This window comes from Miniopterus natalensis, chromosome 1 (assembly GCF_054644295.1).
Source record: "Miniopterus natalensis isolate mMinNat1 chromosome 1, mMinNat1.hap1, whole genome shotgun sequence".
NCBI lineage: Eukaryota > Metazoa > Chordata > Mammalia > Chiroptera > Miniopteridae > Miniopterus > Miniopterus natalensis.
This window is the reverse complement of record NC_142081.1, coordinates 42,752,324-42,773,431: the sequence shown is the minus strand read 5'-3', so window position 1 is coordinate 42,773,431 and position 21,108 is coordinate 42,752,324. Positions and strand designations below refer to the sequence as shown.

Genomic DNA, 21,108 nt, shown 5'->3' with positions numbered 1-21,108 from the left:
CTCAGCCTCTCCAGTCACCTGAGCTGGGCCTTCTAGGTGCTCCCTTGTGTGGGCTGTGTGCACTGTCCTGTTGTAGTTGAGCCTTGGCTGCTGTTGGTGTCACTGGGAGGAATTGACCCCCAGGCCAATCAGCTGTGAGGACCAGCTGCAACTACAGCCAAAGAGCTGCTGTGCTGGAGACACCCCTATGGAGCAGGATTTACTTCAGTGGAGCTTTGGTGTTCACCAAGTGTGCCCCTTGAGTGTCACTCGTGGATGTGGTAGGGTTGTAATCCAGCGTGGTCGAGTCTGCCCACCAGGTGCACTGTCTCTGAGGCCTCCCAGGAGGTGCAAAGTCAGCCTGTGCCAGTGCCTTGCCCAGGGCCACCCAGCATGAGCTACTCAGCAAACCATAGGTGCTGCTACGTTTGCTGGGCTTGGAGGTGTCCAGGAGAGGCCAAGCTATGAGCCAGTGCAGGCTGCTGCTAGTGCCAGGCCTGGGGCCACTTATCAAGCCGTATGGGGCCCGCTGCTGCTTGTTTGTGAGATTTAGGAAAGTCCTAAGCATGAGGCTCGAGGGGCCACTTGCGCGGAAAAGCCCCTAGAAACGGCCTGGATGAGCTGCAGGTGGGGAGGGGCGGGGCCTCCGGGAATCACGGGGCGGGGCCAAGGGTGTGAGTCAGGTGCTGGCGATTCAAACATGGCGCCTGCCTGCTGGCTGTGTGCGGGGAGGACTCGCCAAAGGAGCTATGGCCTCTGCCAGCCCTTCTGCCTGGGAGGAAGCCGCCCCTCCAGCTCTCACCCGGATCTCAGGCAGGTTAGTCTCTCCCCGAGTGTCCCAGGTCCCTTCAGGCTGCTGCCCGGCGCTGGGCTCAGAGGGAGCGTCCGAGTGAGTCCGTGCCGGGCCCTTTAGAGGAGCTGCTGGGGCTCCCGCAGCCTCCGCGACCCTCAGGGACAGTCCCCGCTGGTTTCACAGCCCGGAGTTGTGGGGACGTCTCTTCCTGGCCCTGGAGCCCTGGGCTGGGGGCCTGCTGTGGGGCTGGGACCCCTCCCTCCTCCGGGAAACCCCCACCGCCGAGATTCCCTCCCGGGTTTAACCCGTGGCACCGGGTGTGGGCCCGCGGCCGCGTCTCCGCCCCTCCTCCCGCTCTCGGTGCTCCTTCAGCTCCCTGGCTGTGGGGCTTCTGTGCAGCCAGCTCTCAGGAGGCTCTGAGTGACGGTGGTTCTGCACTCAGTTGTAATTTCGATGTGGCTGCGGGGGGGGGGGGGGGGGGGGGGGGGGGGGGGGCGGCGGGCGCAGCGGTTACCTACGCGCCATCTTGTTTCTCGCTCAAGGGTTGCTTTTTATTGTAGGTTAAATATTTGACTCTGGTTAAACTGCTGTTCTCTTCCGTAAAACGGCTGTTGACTGAGATTAAGCTCCGGTGTCCCTCCTGCGTGGGTTTTAGAAAATGAGCTGCGACTAGAAGGGGCATGGGAGGAAGACCGAGGAAACAGCCTGGTTCCCTGGAAATGAGGGTCTAGGGGTCAAGGAGACTCTTATTGTAACGAGCTTCTGAATGAAAAGGGGCAGCTTCAAATGATACTGTGCTAAGGGCATGTAGCAACGTTGTCGGCAGGAGAAGGAAGTGGGGCGGGGGAGGAAACAACACGGGCAGAGGCTGCCCTGTGCCAGGCTCCTACCGGGCAGAGAGGGAACTGGAGTGGTCACAGGGGTTTCATCGCTGGCACGGCCGGCTCTTCCCGCTGACGAAAAGCTTCTTCTCTCCCCATCCTCGGCCTCCCTCCCCGCGCCCCTCCGGCGCCCCTCCGTTAGAAGGGGAGGCTGGCGGTGGGTGTGCCGCGGCGACTTGGTTGGGAGGTCAGGCAGCACGTCGGGGACGGTCCCGGACGGCTGAGACGAGTGTGGCCCTGAACCAGTGCTTTAGCCGTGCCACCTGAGCCAGCGCTGCCTGTTGCCCAGGACGAGTGTCCCTCCCCTTTCTCGCTCTGATTTGCAGTCAGGCCGCACTGCTCCCTTCCGCGTCGTCACTTCCATTCAGAGCCCACCGCCTGGGACTCTGACTTCCCAGCCCACATCCCACTGAATTCGACTCTTCGCCCGCGTTTTGCCTCCAGCCCCTGGCCGTGGTCCCTCCTCCACCCCACCCCACCCCATTTCTGAAACCTCCCCCAGTGTCTGGGGACGTGGCTTTGTCTGAGTTGTCCTCCTGCGGCGTCTCTGCCCCTTGATGTCAGCTGTCCCCGAGGTTTTGTCCTTGGCTCGCTCTTCTCCTCCCACACACACTCCCCTGGGGTAATCCCATCCCGCCCCGGGATAATCCCATCCACACCACCTCCGCCCGCCCAGGGTTTCCTCCTGAGCTCTGGACCACTTAGTTGCCTACTGGATGCCCCACTGATGCTCTATGGGTTCCTGAAGTCGGACATGGCTGGAGGGGGAGGCAGACAGGGAAACAAATAATATTTAAAACTAACCAAACTCACCACCTTTTCTTCTCTCACCCTGCTCCCTCCAAAACCTCCTCCGCTCCCTTCGACATTCTCTGTGTCAGCTGATGGCCACCCCCCCCAGGCACTACACCAAAAGCCTGGAATCACAGCCAACCCCGTCTTTTCCTCTCCTTGGGCTCCCACTTCCAGGCACAGAGATACAGCAATTTTACTCTTTTAGGTGTCTTTTCATAAACCTTTTCACTTTGAAAAAAACTTTAAGTGTCCAGAAAATTTATAAGAATAGCGCAATGAATTCCATCACTCTTCGCCTAGGATCACCAGCTGTTAACACGTTGCCGCGCCTGTTCTGTGACCCTCTCTATACAGATTCGCACGTGCTATTACTGTCATTATTTCTGAACCAGCTGAGAGAAAGTCACAGACATCACGCCCTGTCACACTAAGTACTTCACTGTCTATCTCCTGAGAACAGGACATTTTCTTACATAATCACAATACAATTATCAAAGTCAGGAAATAAATGCAACAGGCTATCTGGATTGAGTGTTGGATCAGAAAAAAAAAAAAAGCTATCAAAGACCATGTAGAGTTTTCAAAAACACGTGGCCTTCCTCTGTCTTCCCCAGCACAGCCCTTGTCCAGCCCCACAGCTCCATAGCTACACCCCTCAATGGTCTTGTGCCTCCAGACTTACCTCACCTCACAGCCCCTGCTCCCCACACACGCACACCGAATCAAGCCATTTCACCGCTGAAAGTTCTTCAGTGGCCCCTTGAGCCTTCAGGATTAATCCCAAGGTCTGTAGTGCAGCCCCCAAGACCCTCATGATTATGTTTAGCCCCCCATCCCCCTCTCCACCTGTCAAAAACTGGGGACTGGGGTGTCTAAGACTTCCTCTACACTAACCAGTTAGCCCACCACAGTTTCACAGACACAAGACTCCTGAGTCAGAGACAAACAACAGTTTAATACAGTAAATCCTCACTTAATGTTGACACGTTCTGCAATTTAAAGCAAAACAGCATGGAACGAAATCAGTTTTACCAATGGCTAACTGCTATCAGCAAGAGTTAAGTTCCTGCAGCATTTCATCAACGTCATAACAAAATCACTTCGAACAAAAGGATGTCATTCGGGGACCTACTGTATCCACAGCAGTGACAGAGTGACATCTGCGCCTGTTTCCCAAGCCCCAATTTCACAGGGTGATGTAATGCGGGCCAGGGGCACCTGCACGTGCAGACTGCGCAGCATATGGCTGAGGAACTCGGAGCTTAGGTAACCCCGGTCTTTTAACCAGGCAATTAGCAAGCCTACCCAACTTTTGTCCCCAGGGGAGACATTATCTTTATTTTGCTGCACAGGAAACAAATGTGCTCTCTGCCCTGGCAGGAGGCACACTCTCTCTATCTTATAAGACAATTTGCTACATAAACATCCTTGAAAAGATAGTCTGTAACAGAAGCTGTCAGTGCCTCTGCGCAGGCACATGATGAAACAGGAGACCCAGGGAGAACTGTCTCCCAGCACACGCCTCAGATACTGGGCTGCTGCCCTCCTGACTCTATAACTGGGCCCCACACTCTCACCTGCCTTCTGGACTTCGGTGGCCTGCCCGGGATGCTGTCTCATCCCTGTAAGGCGCACACAGGAACACACACACTCTCCTTGCCCTGCTAACTCCTTTGTCTTTCCAGAATCAGCTCCTCAGGCAGGCCTCTAGCTACCCTGGCCCCCCAATTGAGGCTTTTTATCCCCTCTTTGTCCACAGAACCAGTGCACTTTATCATAGCACTTAATTTGCTCCACTGTGATCACCTGTTTACATGCCTGCTAGCCCCTCAACCGTCAGCACTGAAGGCAAGTGCTATGTTGTCTTGTCGCTGATCCCCACTGACCAGCCCGCAAAGGAATCATTAAGGACTGGTCAACAGACTAAGGGAACCAGTGAATAAACTGTTATTTTAATGCTGCCAGCAGTTTCTTCCTGTCACTTGAGATGGAGTAGGATGTAAAAAAGGATGCAACTGGGTAATTGGCCTGGAGTCAGGATCAGGGCAGGCTGGGGTTCATAAGCGTTTTCTACATTCTGGAGGGACCAGAAATTGTCCTTGGGGAGGTGCTACCCACGTTGTGGAAGGAGCACTTGGATACACCTTCTTAGTTACGCAGACATGAGGCAGGTAACTAGCCCAGTGTTTCTGCAAAAGCACAGCCCCAGCTGTAGCAATCGGAAGGCTGGTGCCTCAGGCTGAGATGCTGAGCCTTTTGTTTAGCCCTCCAGTGATGCAAACTGGTGCATCTTTAACAGGTCTGTGCCCTTGCAAGGAATGTTGTTTTTCTAAATATGAATGTTGTTGCCCCCATGATGTTATTTCAGACTAAGCCAGTGGTTCTCAACAAGAGAACCCTTGGGACATTTGGCAATGTCTAGAGACATTTGTGCTACTGGCATCTAGTGGGTAGTGGCCAGGGATGCTGCTAAACATCCTACGATGCACAGGATCCCCCACAACAAAGAATTATCCTGCCCCAAATGTCAACAGTGCATAGGCTGAGAAGCCCTGGACTAGATCACTGTGACTGCACCGTCTGGACCCCTTGGAAAGAACGACTGATCACAGGATGGGGAGGAGATTCTTTTCCAAGGAATTGGGTCCTCTCTCTGTCAATCATCCTGGGGTAGGAAAGAGGCATGGCCTTAGGGGAGAAGAAACACAGTCAGAAGGACTCTAGGCCAGGAGAGCAAGGCTAGTGCCCACAGCATGTAGGTAGTGCCTACATCCCCTTGGAAAAGGGGTGGTTGTTGCCCTCAAGGAGTACTGATGACAGAGATAACTGTTTTGACTTCTGCTTTTAGGCTGTAATTGCCTTGTGTTATTCCAGGATCTCAATCAAATTTTGCTAAACTATAAAGCCTAATGAGTTGCTGAGTTTTTCTAACCTACCATTTAATGAGCACTTACTATGTGCCACACATCCTTCCATATCAGAGATTGGCTAGCATTTTCTGCAAAAGGCCAGATAGTAACTATTTTAGGCTTGGGGGGGTGTACACTCTGTGGTTACCACCCAGGTCTGCTGTTGCAGTGAAAAGCTGTCACAGAGAATATGGGAACTGATAAGCACAGCTGTGCTTCAAGAAAACTTTATTTACAGAAACAGATCGTAGACTGGATTTGGCCCATGGGCCATAGTTTGCCAACCCCTCTTCTATATTCTTAACACGTACTAATTAATTAAATCCGCATACCAACCAGATGACATAGGTACTGTGTTCTCATTTAGTAGGTGAGGTGACTGAGGCACAGAGAATGAGCAATACGTCCAAAGTCACACTCCAGTATGTAGCAGGGCTGGGCTCGGACCCTGACAGCTCATGTTCTGCACCACCGCAGGCTTTGGGGTCCAACCCTGGGCAGCAGCAGCGATTATGAGGTGGTGAGAGGTGACCAGCGGACAAGCGCTGGGCAATGGTCCAAAGCTAGAGGGGAGAAGCAGCAGTGGAGGAATGTGTGACCTTGTAAACATCCCCTGCGGAGTCGAAATAACAAAGAGAGGGGATCTGATAAAAAGACACCAACTTTCTGCAGTTACCCAGGGTAGCACCTGAACGAAAGTGAAGGCTAACTGGCCCCTAAACCAGTTGACTTGATGTTGACCCAGTTCTTCACTAAATCCTTTCTGCCTATCTAACCTATAGCTCTCTTGCTGTTATTTAAAGATACTCCCTCAGTTTTCCCTTAGGGAGAAAACTTGCTTTTTGATGGTTCTTTTCACACCTGAAGACCTTCCTCCAGGCTGTCTCCTTGCCAGAGAGGCATGAAGTACAGTGAGAAGGTCATGAAGTGCTGTGAGAAGGTCATGAAGTGCAGTGAGAAGGTCATGAAGTGCTGTGAGAAGGTCATGAAGTGCTGTGAGAAGGTCATGAAGTGCTGTGAGAAGGTCATGAAGTGCGGTGGGAAGGTTAATGAATGTGGTGGGAAGGTTTATGAAGTGTGGTGAGAAGGTCATGAAATGCAGTGAAAAGGTCATGAAGTGCAGTGAGAAGGTCATGAAATGCAGTGAGAAGGTCATGAAGTGTGGTGGGAAGAGGGCTTTGGAGCCAAACGACCAAGCTTCCAATCACAGCTCTGCCACCAACCAGCTGTGTGACCGTGAACACATCTCTTAGATTCCCTGAGCTACACTTACAAAGTGAGAGTGGCAGCACCCACCTCACAGGGCTGGTGTGAGAAGTAAGTGGGGTAGCATGAGATCAGTGTCCAGACGTGGTGGATCTCCAAGAAAATGCTGGTTCCCAGGCCTTTCTGAACTGAATAGTCTCAAGTCTTCCTTTTTTCCTTAGGGGCTGTTTTCCAACCTTTTAGAGCAAGATCCCCCTTTCACCTCACCGGCAAACAAATCTAGGGTTCCCTGCGTCTCCTTTTACTTCTAATGAGAAATGCATGGCCATGTGGCATCTTGTTTCAGACTGGTTTCCCCTTTGAAATCTTACCATCCCAGATCAAGTGCCACCTTCTCCCTGGTGCCTTCTCTGACTCCCAGAGCCAAAAATACATAGAAGAATAAGCCATTCTTTCCCCATCCACTCAAGAAATGTCTCCTGAGCTCCTCCCCGGGCTGGGCTCTGTTCATCTGCCCAGCAGCCCTGACGGAGAGGGTGTCAACACACGCTATGCCTTATGTTCTCCTTCTGGACAACTGTCTTTGAGGGTAGAAATGGCTCCTTGCTCCCCGCTCTACCCCTCGGAGGCCCTAGCACACTGCCCTGCTTGCAGCAGGCTCATGCTCAAAACCACCAGAGAGGGGAAAATTCCCCAGCGATAATGTGACAAGTTAGCCTTAGCTGGAAAGCTAGCACTTGGTTACTAACCCGAGAGGTGCCTGTGCGTCATGAGGCAGTTAACGAGCATTAAATTCCTGCGGTTCTCATTTTTGCCCCAGAGCGTAACAAGCTTTCTGACCAGACGTCTTTGCACACTCAGTCTTACTTGCACACCGAGCTTTACCCAGTGATGGGACATCCCCTACTTCATCCTTGCTGATGGACAAGTTTCATCATTACCCTAAAATGTTATCAAGAGCTGGGGAGATCCTTGGAGAACCGCCAAAAGGAAGCAGAGGAGTCGCTTTAAGGGTCCACCTCCGCTCTGCTCCAAGCAGTGAGATGTCAACATAACAAGCCTGTCACTCGGAAAGCAGCTGAGAGGCTTCCTCCAAGGTCACGGTGCAGGAGCTGGGGGTGTGAGTGCTTGTGGGGATAGACACCTCTTAGCATGTAGAGACATATGAATACAGATGTGGGCATGCCTGTGCGTGTGTGTGTGAGGCCTTCCTCAACAACCAGAGGCACCGAGCACGGGCCAGGTGTCCCTCCCCATCCAGTCTCTGCAGCGGGCTCCGTCTTGCGGCTCGCCGCGCGTACGTGATATTTGCTCAGTACTCGCTGCTTCCTGCCCTGCAGTCCAGCCACTCACTTTGACCCGCTTTTCTGGCGTGCTTCCTCACGTACGCCTGTCCCCTACGCCCCGTTCTCCCTCCTGACACTGATCTTTCTGGTCTGAATCACCACACCGCTTCAGCTGTCCATCATCTTCCTGGGGACCGATTCGGGCCCGTCCCTACAGGAATCCCGACATCTCTCCCAGCCGTGTGATGCGTCATGAAGACCGTGTTCTATTGATTTTTCCCCCTGGCAACCACACTGGTCTTTGATCCACATTTCTCACGGCTGTGTCACAAGGAACTGTATCAAATGTTTATGTCAAGAGGTATTAAGCCCATTGTGTTCTCTTTAACTACTAAGCCTCTTATCCTGATGTGGGGAAGAAAAGCACGTTAATTTGGCATAATTCGCTTCTGGTAAATCTATATTATTTACTTTTTAAAAAAACTTACTGCAGCCTTGGCCGGGTGGCTCAGTTGGTTGGAGTGTCATCCTGTACGCCAAAGGCTGCGGGTCTGATTCCCGGTCAGGGCACACACCTAGGTTGTAGGCTCAATCCCCAGTTAAGGTGCAGATAGGAGGCAACTGATGGATCTTTCTCTCTTTCTCTCACCCTTCCTCTCTCTGTAAAATCAGTAAAAACATATCCTCAGGTGAAGATTTAAAAAAGAAAAAAATTACCGCCCTAGCCAGTTTGGCTCAGTGGTTAGAGTATCGGCCCACGAACTGAAGGGCCCTGGGTTTGACTCCGGCCAAGGGCACGCGTAACCTTGGTTGCAGGCTCGATCTCCAGCCTGGGTCAGGGCATATGCGGGAGGCAACCAATCAATGTGCCTCTCACACTGCTGTTTCTCTCTCTCCCTTCTTCTCTCTCTGAAAAGCAATGGAAAAAATACCCTCAGGTGAGGAGTGAAAAAAAAAAAATTACTACGTTTCCTCAAAGGCATTTACACAGCCTTGTGATGTGTGGTATAGGGCACAAAATGACTGGCGTAAAACAACCATTCGCCAAATGACCAGAAAAGTGCATGAGCTGGGAGTCAGGAGACAGTTCTGGTCCTGGCTCTGCTCCTCGTGCTCTGTTTGGGCCATTTGACCACTGAGTTTCCCTCGTCCCATTGATAAGTGTGGGTGGGGGCCTGGCTCCATCAGCACTGCCCCTGGGGTGCCACCTGGGCAATAATGTCAGTCTTATTGATACTTCTGAATACTTCACACGAAACCCAACAGAGCAGGCACTCATCCTCAATCAGGCTGCACTAGCCAATTACAACGTTAGGCTGAATTATACCAACAGGTCAGGCCCCCGTTGCCCCTCCCTTTGTTCAGGTCCCTATCCCATTCTCCCATATCCCTCTGGTCCCCCTTCCTCCAGTGTTTCACACTCAATCCACTCTCTGCCCTGCAGCCAGGATGATTCTTCTAAAATGCTTATCTGATCACCCCAGTTTTCTACTCAGAACGCTCCAGGCATCCCCTACTGCCTCCAGAATGAGGTCCCAACCCCTCAGCCTCCTGAGCTCCTCACACTCTGGCCCTGGCCCATCTTCCCAGCCCCTTCCCTCCTCACTGAGGTCCTTGGTAGTCCCCAGAATGTACCAGCCTAGGTAGTCCCCAGAATGTACCAGCCTAGGTGATCACTGCACAGTGTGTCCCTTTGCCCGAGGGCCCTTTCCTTCCTCCCCTTTTCCTGGCTAGCTCTTATGTGTCCTCCAGTTTGGAGGTCTCAGCTTGAACATCACATCCATCAGGAAGCCTCCTCTAGTTCTTTCCAAAAACACTAGGTAAGGTCTCTCTCTTCATGCTTTATCTCTCTGTATTGTAAGGCCCCGTCTAATTTACTGTCTCCTACCAGATTCTCAGGCCCGTAATGATAGGGACCCCGCCTTACTCAGCATTTGCTTAGCATCTAGTCCAACACTTGGCACTTAGTATTTGCTGAACAAATATTTCTGCAGTGAATGTGAGCCAGTTATCTTGGGATAACTTTGATTGGCTTTTATATCTGTCTTTGATTAATAATAAATGGGGAAAGCTAGCTACTTCATTCATATATTAATTTGTTAAAACAAATCTTTTAGACAATGGTATCCATGAGGGGGGCGGCTGAATAAAAGAGGGATAAACATGTCACTAGTGCCACTTCTAGAAAAAACTTCTTGAAATCTGTTTGTTATAACATTTTGGCTCAGGACCAGGAAAAATACCTATGAACTGGAAGGGCACTAGAAAGGAGAATCTTTAGATTTGCAACGCAGGTTGGAGCCACCAATTTGCCTCTGGGATTCCTGAGCTTCCTGGTGGCCAGAGCCAAAAGGGAAAACAGTTCTTTGCATGACTGCCTCAGACTTGCTACAAAACCGCTTTGTTCCATAACCTTCAGAGTCACCTCTTCTCCTTTCTCCACCTCTCATGTAATTCTCAGAAAACTGGGCACAAAGGAGGGGCCACCCTATGAAAGTACCAGGCACCGTTTGCCAATGTCACCATTCCCTGCTATAAGTAAATCTCAGACTCATCATAGTCAAGGAGCCTTTCCTGAGCCACCAGTCCTAGAAGGTGGGGGCAACACAAACCATTTGCCCTAAATCTGCAAACATCCTTACAAAATCTGGGTGAGTCTCAGCCAGTTCACCCAGAAGTCACATAGCTGATCTAGTCACAAGTTAATGATTGCAAAATCATCTAAAGACTTAAGATGAGCTGAATGAGCCATTTTATTTAGAGTTACACCAGTTCTGAGTCAACCTTTATAGACAGAAGGAGGTGGCAGCTAGTATTTGTTCCTTCCTGGTTGGCATAAATCGAATGCTTGTCTGACAACTGAAAAGCTTGCTCTTTAAAGGAACCATTTGTAAATTAAAAAAAAATAACACCTAAATTACTTTGTTTATAAATACTTGTAATACTGGTCGGACACCATCAAAAAGTATATGTAAACAATGAAGTGATTGAAAATTGGAAAAAGTTATAGTTCAAAGTCTAATATTCCCCATCATTCCTACATGCTATGTTGGACAGTATGCAAACTAGCCATTGTTTAAAAAAAAAAATTTGCCACCACTGTTTTCACTGTTTAATTGTTGAAATCAATCATTTCAGCTCCTTTCTTTGTGTTCTTAGCATCTAACAGGTGCTCCTCAGTGAGGGAATATGAGACAACTACCATATTTCCTGGCTTCTAGATGCCACTGATGACATATCCCAATTTCAGAAATGCTAAAATGTAGGAAAAGTGTGTGTCTGAGAAGCAATGAAATACGGGCTTTCACCTGCAGCAGGTGCTCTCTTTCTTGGCCACATGGCTGTGCTTCTGGGCTCCACAGTGGTGCCTGCCTCCTTCACCCCAACCTGTGGCTGCCACTGCAGAGGAAGACAGTAACAGATCAAGAAAGAGAGCCCCTGCTCCCTCCAAGGAGGCTGAAACAATCTCTGATCCATTCTCTTCCTCCTGGAAACCACACTTTTTAGTATATATCTGCCTGGAGCTGCCTTCATACACCTGCTTTGAATTCAGCCTCTTTGATTTAAATCTTTCCTTTGAGCTGGTTTACCGCACAGGCTCCTCTCTCTGTGTGCTGCCAAGGGAATTAACCGGCTCCTAGAGAGCTATAAGAGCTGTGACCTGCCCTTACGTGAACGCCTGGGGCTCCAGATTAGCAGGAAGCAGAAAGGGCAAGTTTGAGCACAGCCAGAGGCCTGGCAGGGCTACCTCCTGGTCTCAAAGCCAGCTCTCACCCTGCAGTTCCAAAGCTTCACTCTGCCTCAGGTAGGGGAAGGTCCCTGCATGGAGTGGGCTGATGTAGCTCAGAGCCCCTGGTTTCTTCCCAGGTTCAGGCCTCCACTCCTGAGCCCTAAGTCGAGGCTCAGCCCAGGGGCTCAGGCAGGATTGGGGCCCAGCCACCATGGACTGGGTGGGAAGGCCAGGGATTTGGCCAGGACTGCAGCTACCTGGTGAAGGTGGCCATGGCTACGGAACCGGATATCCAGTCCCTAGAGGCCAGGAAAGCATCAGGGAGATTAGATCTGACTTCACCTTGGCCGGAAGGACAAGGCTAGAAAGAACGTTCTGGCCCGTGATACCCTTGTGAGGCTTGGAGCCCTTGTGTTTTTGTTCAATCCCTTTCTTTCTCACAAAGAAATGCCCTTTGCTTGTTCAGGCTATACATGGAGTACCTCCTGGTTGTTAAAAACCCAGGCAATTCAGAAAAGCATGGAGAAGGAGATCCTGTCTAACAAAACTCCCGTTGGTTTGGTATTGCAGAGTTTACATGGCATTTCCCACAAATAAGCGGATATAATCCTATCATAACTCTGGGAGGTGAAGGGAAAGAAAATGATGATGTTTTTCTGATTGTGTACAATGCGCCAGGCACTGTTATCCAATTTCCATACGTAGCAAGTCCTCACGTAACGTTCTCCATAGGTTCTGTGACTTTAAGCGAAACGATGTATATAACAAACCCAGTTCTACCATAGGCTAATTGACATAAACAAGTTATATTTCTAAGGCATCTTATTTGATGCATATCTTACCTAATCCTGCTTTTTATCTACTTTAATTCTCACCACAACTCTATGAAGCGCTTGGTTCTCAAACTTGAGCATCAGAATCATCTGGTGGCCTTGTTAAGATAGATTGCTGGGCCCTGGCGGGGTGGCTCAGTTGACTGGAGCATGGTGCCGTATGCCAAAAAGGTTGTGGGTTTGATTCCCGGTCAGGGCACAAACTTAGGTTGCAGGTTTGATCCCCAGTCGAGATGTGTACAGGAGGCAACCGATCGATGTTTCTCTCTCTCTCTTCCTTCCTCTCTCTCTCTAAAAATCAATAAACATATCCTCAGGTGACAGTTTAAAAGAGAGAGAGCTGGGCCCTGTCCCAGACTTTTTGATTCATAGGTAGATTCGAGATGGGCTGAGAATGTGTATTTCTAACAAAGTTGCACATGGTGCTTTTACTGCTGCTGGAGAACCGAAGAGAAGGGTTTGGCTTTTTCCTCCCTGCCTCTTTCTGTGTGTTTCACTTCTACTTCCTAGTGAGTGGGAAGCGCATCTGAAGCCCCAGGCAATGCTGATGTTGCTGGTCTGGGGACCACACTTTGAGAACCACTGAGGTAGGTGCTATTACTCCCATGCTATAGTTGAGAAAACCGAGATCCAGAGAGGTTAAGTTATTTTGAAGGTCATTCAGCCAGAAAGTGACCTAGCAGATGTTCCCATGGAGGTCTGCCTGGTTTGGGGTTCTGTACACTTTACACTTCTTCCCCCTGGTTTTCTGCCTCACCCTACCCCTCCTGGCATACACCTGCCTTTAGGAGCTAATGCTGGCTTTCCTATCTTTTCACCCAGCTGGAAAGGCCAGCTGAATGCAGGCATTTGGGCAGCCGCAGGCCAGGATCCTCCAGAACACACAAACCTCAATGCAACTCAGGAAAGATGAGAAATAATTACCAGGGGGTGAATCATACCACATCTAATCAGACCCGGGACGTCACAACGTCAGTTAGAAGTAACTGGAACTATAGCTCAGAGTTAAAAAACGGTAGTTTGTTGGAATCCCAGCCTCAAGGGACATTCCCAAGACACAGGTGTAAGGATTTCCGGTACGTCAGACATGTCCTGGCCTTCTCCTGCTCTCTCTCCTAAGAGTGCCTTGTGCCTCTCATTCGTCCTCGGGAGGGCAGCTGGAGTGGGAGAGCAGTCCCTGGGGTGCTGGGGTTGGCTAACCCTCTCTACCCCTGGGGAAAACAAGCACCATCCTTAATTCCATGAGCCTTCCCGTCGCACACGCTCCCTGGCTGCCCTTTTGAGTTTTCCCTTTAGCTCCAACAGTCTGCTTGTCAGACTGCCTTTGAGTGGGAGGTCACATGGCGCCTTCACCACTGCTGAAGAGCAGAAAGGAAAGGGTTTTTCCTCCCAGCCTCCTTCCATGTGCTCCATGTCTGGTTCTCACAGAGTTTGGGAAGGGCTTGGAAGGATGTCCCAAGTCCCAGGGCAAGGTCATTTACAGCAATTTCATATTCCAGCAGATTCAGGACAGAAGGTGGGTGGAGGCGGCAGGTGGGAGCCCAGGGAGGGTCCCTTCCCGATTCCCAAAGACAGTTCCTTTAAGACGGGGAATCTGCAGTCTGGGAGAAAGGACAGCAACAGCGTGAGGGACGCTGTGGCACTCCTGGGTCACACGGTGCCCTACCACAGCTGAGGGCTGCCCAGCCACTGCGGAGACGGTGGGCAGGAGGGCCTGCGAATGGCTGCAGCCTGCTGCCCGGCACCCCCTTCCCCCCGGGGCCAAGCCACCCTCGCTCCAGGGTTCCCTGCAGCGGGAGGGGCTGGGCTGGCGGTTGCCTCCCCGGCCCCGGCTAGGGGAAAGGTGGGGCTCTCTCACCCTCCAGGAGGCAGGTGTGGCTTCTATGTTCCCTTTTCATCCCACTTCCTTTGAAGAAACGTTTAAGGGTCTTATTTCTCCAAAATCTCTAGCAAACAGTGGAACTGCTCATTTCTGAACTCGCTCACATCCGAGGAGCACGAAAGCAAAGTCTGGTTATCCTCAGTATGGAAGGTGGTGCCCATTCCCTGCTCACATGATGTGTTCTTGGGTGGTTAATTCCAGTAGAGTCATTCTTTTTGGTTGCTCTGTTGTTTTGAACACACTGAGGGATTTTTTTGGTTTTTCTTGGGGGAGGGCTATAAATACTATCACGGTGAGGAGGACTCTCCCAGCCAGATGGAATTTTTTTAACTCTTTTATTGACTTTAAGACACATACAGAAAAGTGCCTGTATCGTAAGCGAACAGCACGGTGGATTTTCACAAACTGAACACAACCAGCACCTCTCCGTGTGCCTCCTTCCAGGCACCTCCAGCCCCTGAGGGCACCTGCTGTCCTGACTTGTAACAGCGTGGACTGCTTCAGCCAGCTGGAGTTTACCCTCAGCTCACATGAGAACTTGACCTGCAGCTGCCCTCCAGCTAGGGGTTGGTGAAGCTGCAGGGGCTCAGCAGGATTGACCTGGGACTGATAACCAGTGGGGAGGGCCCACTCAGCAATTTCCAACCCAGCACACATCCAGCTGCTGCCTCAGCCACCTGGGAGGAGTGCAGAGGGGACGGCTGGTCCCATCTTGGCTGTCAGATGGTCCTCCTGTCTCTGGGGAGAGCATCTGAGAGGTCAGCCTGGTGACTCAAGGTGGAGAGGGATGGGGGTAGAGTTCTCTTTCCATGTGTTTCTAGAAGTCCTGCCACGTATACCAGGCAGCTGCAAGTATCTGGATCAGGATGACTCAGCAGCATCTACGTGCAGAGTAGCTGAGGTCTGCGCCCTGGGAAAACCACATGGCGTTTGGTTGGACTTGCCCCATTCAGTGCAGCCCTTACTGCTTGGAAACAGTTTTTCCCTAGGACCCATGCCAGGTCCCCTGTTTACCTGTGTGACTCTGAGCCCAGGTGGCAGCTGCCAGCCAGGACCTGTTTGCCTCCTCAGTTGTCCTCCATCTGCCTTCCTTCACTGGCCCCCACTGCGGGCTAACTCCGTATCACATGTGCTCATTTCACTAACGAAAAGCCAGATTTGCTTTGTGCTCACCCCCCAACCCCCTGCGTGTCATGCTTCATTAGACTCTGCTCTCTGCTTCCTCAGCAAAGCCCTGCTCTAATTGTGCATGACAGAGGGACAGGGGGCTGGCCAGAGCTAGTGGTCAGGAAAAAATGCTTCGAACCAGTCGATATGGCTGGAAAGAGAAGCCTCCTTCTGGGAACACCATGGGGAACACCAAGTCACAGCTGAGGGGCAGTAAGATTTTCCTCCCACAGCGTCTCAACTCTCAGTTCTCTGGAACTATCTCACTCTGCCCTGGGGGGTGAGGGTGGGGGTGGGGCTGTCACACTGAGGCAGGGAGCCCTGGAGAAATTCCACTGTGTTTCCACTATACCTGGGAGGCCAGTAGAAAAGGTGGGGCAAGTTACCCCTGACTCAGGCTAGAAAGGTCTTGGGAACCATCTGGTCAGTGGTTCTCAGTTAACAGCATGTGCCTAAGAGTCGTTTGGGAAGTGCATGAAATAGGCACGCTTTTCAGGTTCCCTCCCTTCCCCTATACATACTTCTTCCTACACATACATACCTATGATAAAGTTTAGTTTATAAAGTAGGCACAGTGAGCGATTAACAACAAATAATAAAATAGAACAATCATAGTATACTATATTAAAAGCTATGTGTGTGTGGTCTTATCCCCGCCACCTCCATAACCAAGACAGCTGCTAAGGGACTGGCCGCTGGAGAGCGCGTGCAGTGTGGATGTGAACAAAAGTGTGATTCACGTCCTGGGCAAGACAGAGTGGGACAGCTCGCGATTTCATCATTCTTCTTGTTGGGGGCAGAGCTGCTGATCATGCCCTAACCGTGATTATGAAAGGGGGGAAGGCACCTAATAGGAATAGGACCATAGCTGTTTGATGATTATTCACCTGACTAACTGTAGATAAGAAGTTTTCCTACAGACCCAGGGAAACTGGAGTATGTGCTGCAAGAAGAAAAACAGAGCTGGAAAAAGATGAGACACCTTGGGGCCTGGATGGGCCCATTTGCTCAGAAAAGAAAATGCATTTCAAGAACAGAGAAAGGACAGGATGCACTTTGATTTGGTTGCTGTGCCTGGAGCCTGAACCCCCTCCACACCCCAGGAGTTTACCTCAGGAATGCCGACCATTCACAAGTCCTAGGAGCTGGCAGAACTGGGTTTTAACACCAGTGAAAATTAACTACTTTCTTATCAGACTCCAAGGTCCTAGAAGGAGACACACGGACCACGGACCCTGCAGCCATCCTCACACACACCCTCTTCCCCCTTGCATGCCAACCAGGTAATAAGGGAAGGGCAGAGCAGATTTTATGTGGACAAATCCCACTGCTCTCCCCTTTGCCAGTAATAACGGAATAAATGCCCTTGTCGCTGCTGAAGAAGCAGCAGGCAGTCCGAATTCATATTGTGTCCGGTTTCATACTCTGGATGGTGCGCAATTTAAAACCAGTGAATTGCTTATTTCTGGAATTTTCCATTTAATATTTTCAGACTGTGGTTGACCTTGGGTAACTGAAACCACAGTAAGTGAAACTTCAGATAAGGAAGGAACTACTGTATTAATATCCCTGCACTTGCCAGTGGACCCAGGTGCTTGGCCTCCCATTGCCACTCCAGCTGATGACCAAGTTTCCAATTCATGGCAACACACCAGCTGAGCTGATTTCAAGCTGCTCACCTTGCAGGCCAATGTCCTTCTTGACCCAATCCCACAGAAACCCCGGTGCACAATTGGTGTCCCTCTCTCCCCATTTAAGATAAGTATCCCTCTTTCACTAAAGACTGACCATCGCCGCTTCGTTCATTGCTTGTTTACAAACCGGGCATGAAGAAATTAATTCTAGACATACTGACAGCTTAAGTCCTGGGGCCTGAGCCAAACTTTCCAAAAGGAGCCCTTTATTCTTTGTTTATTGTAGGGTAAATGTCCCATGGAAGAGAAAGGCTCTTTCCTGCCCCTGGTCCTCGCAGAGTGGAAGTACCCTGGGCATCTTTGCCTGGGAGGTTTGGTAGAAGTGCTTGCAGGAATCTGGAAGCCTTAACACTATGACTCAAAGTTCAAGTGCATGGAGCAGGCTCAACTGCTTGGAGAAAGTGCAGCACACAACCCATGTGGAGTGGTTCCTTAGAGAGGCCTTCATGCCTTTTTAACAATATCAGAGCTGCTCTCCTCCATCCCCCAAAAGAATCTCCACAGATCATGACATTTCTGGCTTTCTCATTCAACATGGCCATCTCCTCAAAAAAATATTTAAGATCACTACTCACCAAAATAGGTCCAGTCGAATCCTGCAAAGAACAAAAGAAAGCAAGTAAGTACAATGGAGCTTGAACAAGTTAGAGAAAAACACTGACTTCATTTTGAAATGGATGAGAGAGAGAGAAAGAGGCGGATGTCCCGAACTTAAGGTGTCCCAGGGTCTGGGTCAGAACAACTGCTCCTCAGAGCAACTGTGCTCAAGAGGGAGGCACAAGGCAGGGAGTTCGTGCGGGGTTCCTGGGTTAGGGAGGAGGCTTCCTGAGTAGAAGACTCCCCAGACATCTTAGAGAAGCCACATTTTATTAGCTGAACAGGTAATAAATTCACAAGGCTCAAAACCCAAAAGCTGCCCAAGGGCCTATAGTAAAAGCCCTTTCTCCAGCCAGATCTCCCTGCTTCCCTCAGAGACGGCCGGTTTCATCAGCTGATGGAATCCTTCCCGGTAGGACTGCATTTCTCCCCTCCCCCCACTTTTTTTGGTTAACCCTCACCCAAGGATATTTTTCCCATTGATTTAGAGAATGGGGGAGGGAGTGGGAGGGTGGAGAGAGAGAGAGAGAGAGAGGAGACAGAGACAGACATTGATGTGAGAGAGACACATCGATTGGTTGCCTCCCACATGAGTCCGAACCGGGGCCAGGGATCAAACCCAAAGCCCAGGTGCATGCCCTTGATGGGGAATCGAACTCACAACCCTTCAGTGCATGGGCCAAAGCTCTAACCTCTGAGCCTGACCGGCCAGGATTTTCCCCCTTTTTTTCACACCAGTGTTGGCGTGGTGGAAACACTGTTTTGCATCTTGCCTTTCCCCACTTAACAACATCATCTGGAGAACAGTTCACATCAGTACATAAAGAAAACTAATCTCAAAAGGAAAGTGTTTCTTTGGGGAAGCTGCCACCCTCACCCGATTTAGATTCCAGGGGTGGGAGGAACTTGTAGGAAAAGTTCTGCCAGGAATATAACGAAAGTCACCCACCACTTCCCACTCCACGCCCTGCACACGTCAAGGTCCTCTGCTCCTCCATCAAAATGTTTTTAAAAGTTGTTACAGAGCTGTGCTCTCATTACCCTGCCCGACAACTCCCTCTTCACCTCCAGAAGGAGACCAAGACCCTGAACTGAGACGCGGGGTGTCTCGGGGACACATCACAATGAGGGGACTATCCAGCTCCTAAGTCCCTCTCTCCTAGCTTCTGCCAGTGTCCTGTGTTCTTGGCCCACAGAGGACAGCAGGAATAGGAAGACTCCCACGTCCCTTTTCTCTCTTGGGAAATGATCTGAGTAAAACTTAACTGGTCACTTATAACTGGGCATCTCCTACTCAAGCCAATGGTGAGTTTTAAAAGCTGAAGGAGGGCTTTGCTTTTTTTTTTTTTTTTTTTTTTAAAGCTGGTTTAATCTCACATTTCTTTGCTTCAGTGCTTTTAATTATTTAATTCCCAATATTAATTAGTAATTTTATCAAAATACACTTTACGTGGTTTAAAGAGTTGGGTGGTTCTACAAGGCCTCTTATTTTTTAAAAATCAGTCCCTCAACACCCCTAGTCATTTTCCTGCTCCCTAGGACACCCACTCTGAATTCTCTTTAATTAATTCTTTTGGTATTATCTCCATTAATTCTTTTGGTATTATGCCCCTATATTGCTCTTTCATGATTTGTTTAGGTTTAGGCGTTTATTGACATCCCCCCTAAGTTCCCACGAACTTCAGGAATCTTTGAGTCTCCTTCTCAGATTGGGGGTAAGGGGAAGTCCAGACCATTCAAAGTATCTAGTGTACACTATGGACTTTTCCTCATAAAAATGCCCATAAGCTTAGATACACAAAAATTCATGTACAATTAATTTCAGGCGTCCACAGACCCCTGAAATCTGCTATGGACTCTGCCTGTGGAGGAGCTAACAGTGCCAAGATTTACCTCCCCTGAAGTAGCAACTGGATGAAGACATTAAGAACCATGGGTGGACTGGACTTGTATGTGACCCCCAAGTTTACACTAGTCCCTTCACTGAAACAGTGAAAAGGAATGAAAGAAGTATTGCCTTCCCACTAAGCTCCAGAAGATATCAAACCTCTTCCCTGAAAGTCTTCTTTCAGCGGTTCACTATTAAAATACAACCCATGAATTTCAGACAGAGAAGCCAGATGATTTCTGCTCAGCTGGGCAGAGCCCTTGGAGGCCTGGGACATCAAGTTTGACAAGTAACAGGAGTTCATCCTCACTGCTCCCCTGGAGAGACAGACCACTGTGGTGATCCTGGAGGTCACCCGAAAAACGGCCGCTGCCTCTGAGCAGTCCTGCTTTGGCCAGAAGTTTTTCCCCCAAATCAAATCATACCCCCAATATCCTGCATCTTCTGCTCTGCTCCCCAAAGCTCACTAAGCTGAAGTTTCTCCTATTATTGTAGCATTCATCCTCAGATGAGGCGTCGGCACAATACTGGGGGATGCTCAGGGACCAAGGTTGTAGAGTGGACATCTAGGGCTGTAGGGCCTCAGGTGGTGACACAGGACTAGAGACTTCTTGAAAAGCAGCAACTTCCAGAGGAACCTTCCCTGCCCTCCTCTCTCTGAGCAAGCCTGAGTGGTGCTCAAGGCCTGGTGCTTTGAGTATAAATGGCAGTGTCTGGAGGGGCTCAGGAGTGGGAGGCTGGGGAAAAGAAGCACCATACAGTGACAGGGAGGGTGACCTGAGTCAGGGGTTCATCAGTAAAAGTCAGGCCCCCGCCTGGTACATCGTCAGTTTGGAACTGACCTCAGACAGGCTTCATAAAGTCTGTTTGCTTTATTTAGAAAGGGCGCCTCCTGATTCCCCGCCTTTACCTTCGGGGGCAGGAGTCTTAATAGGACTAAACTGATCCTGCAAGCCAGGTCAGGCCAAGGCTGCTGCAGCTACACCTGGTGGCTTCCTGAGGGAGTAGGCCCTCTGGGAGGGAAACTGTTTCCTTCCCGAGAAGGTCAGAGACTTGGGAGGCCAGCTGGATGCCTCTTAGAACCTGCGGGCCCATGTGTCCTAGGCACGGAGAAGGCCCTGGATGCTCACTGAGGAAGTGACATTTACAAAGATCCAGGTCAGCGGTTCAGGGCTTTGCCCGCTTCCTGTCCTGGGTGCTAGAACCTTCCCTGAGTTCTTGAGACTGCCCAGCTCTCCACACCAGGTTCAGACAGAGCAGGCTCTGCAGAATTCATGGAAATATTTCCCCACAGCAACTAGGAATTCCAAGGTTTTCTCCAGAAGACACCTGACTTCACCTTATTTTGCTCCCTCTCCCCCCTAACCCCAGACAGTTTCTTCAGGCATCACCAGTGCCAACTGCTAGAAATTAAATGCTCCAGGCAGAGGGCAGACCACACTTTGACCCCATTACCCAGCCGAACCCC

At 50.4% G+C, this 21,108-nt stretch overlaps 2 protein-coding genes across 2 annotated transcripts in view; one reads left to right on the top strand and one right to left on the bottom strand.

The window, feature by feature from the left end:
• APH1B (aph-1B gamma-secretase subunit) overlaps window positions 1-21,108 on the top strand; it is a 174,919-nt gene that overhangs the window by 65,237 nt on the left and 88,574 nt on the right. The window lies entirely within an intron of this gene.
• The window catches only part of CA12 (carbonic anhydrase 12), a 53,865-nt gene that overhangs the window by 30,895 nt on the left and 1,862 nt on the right, over window positions 1-21,108 (bottom strand). The window contains exon 2 of the mRNA XM_016208580.2: window positions 17,731-17,751. Within this exon, the coding sequence (XP_016064066.2) occupies window positions 17,731-17,751 (21 nt within the window). The remainder of the gene's footprint in view (window positions 1-17,730; window positions 17,752-21,108) is intronic.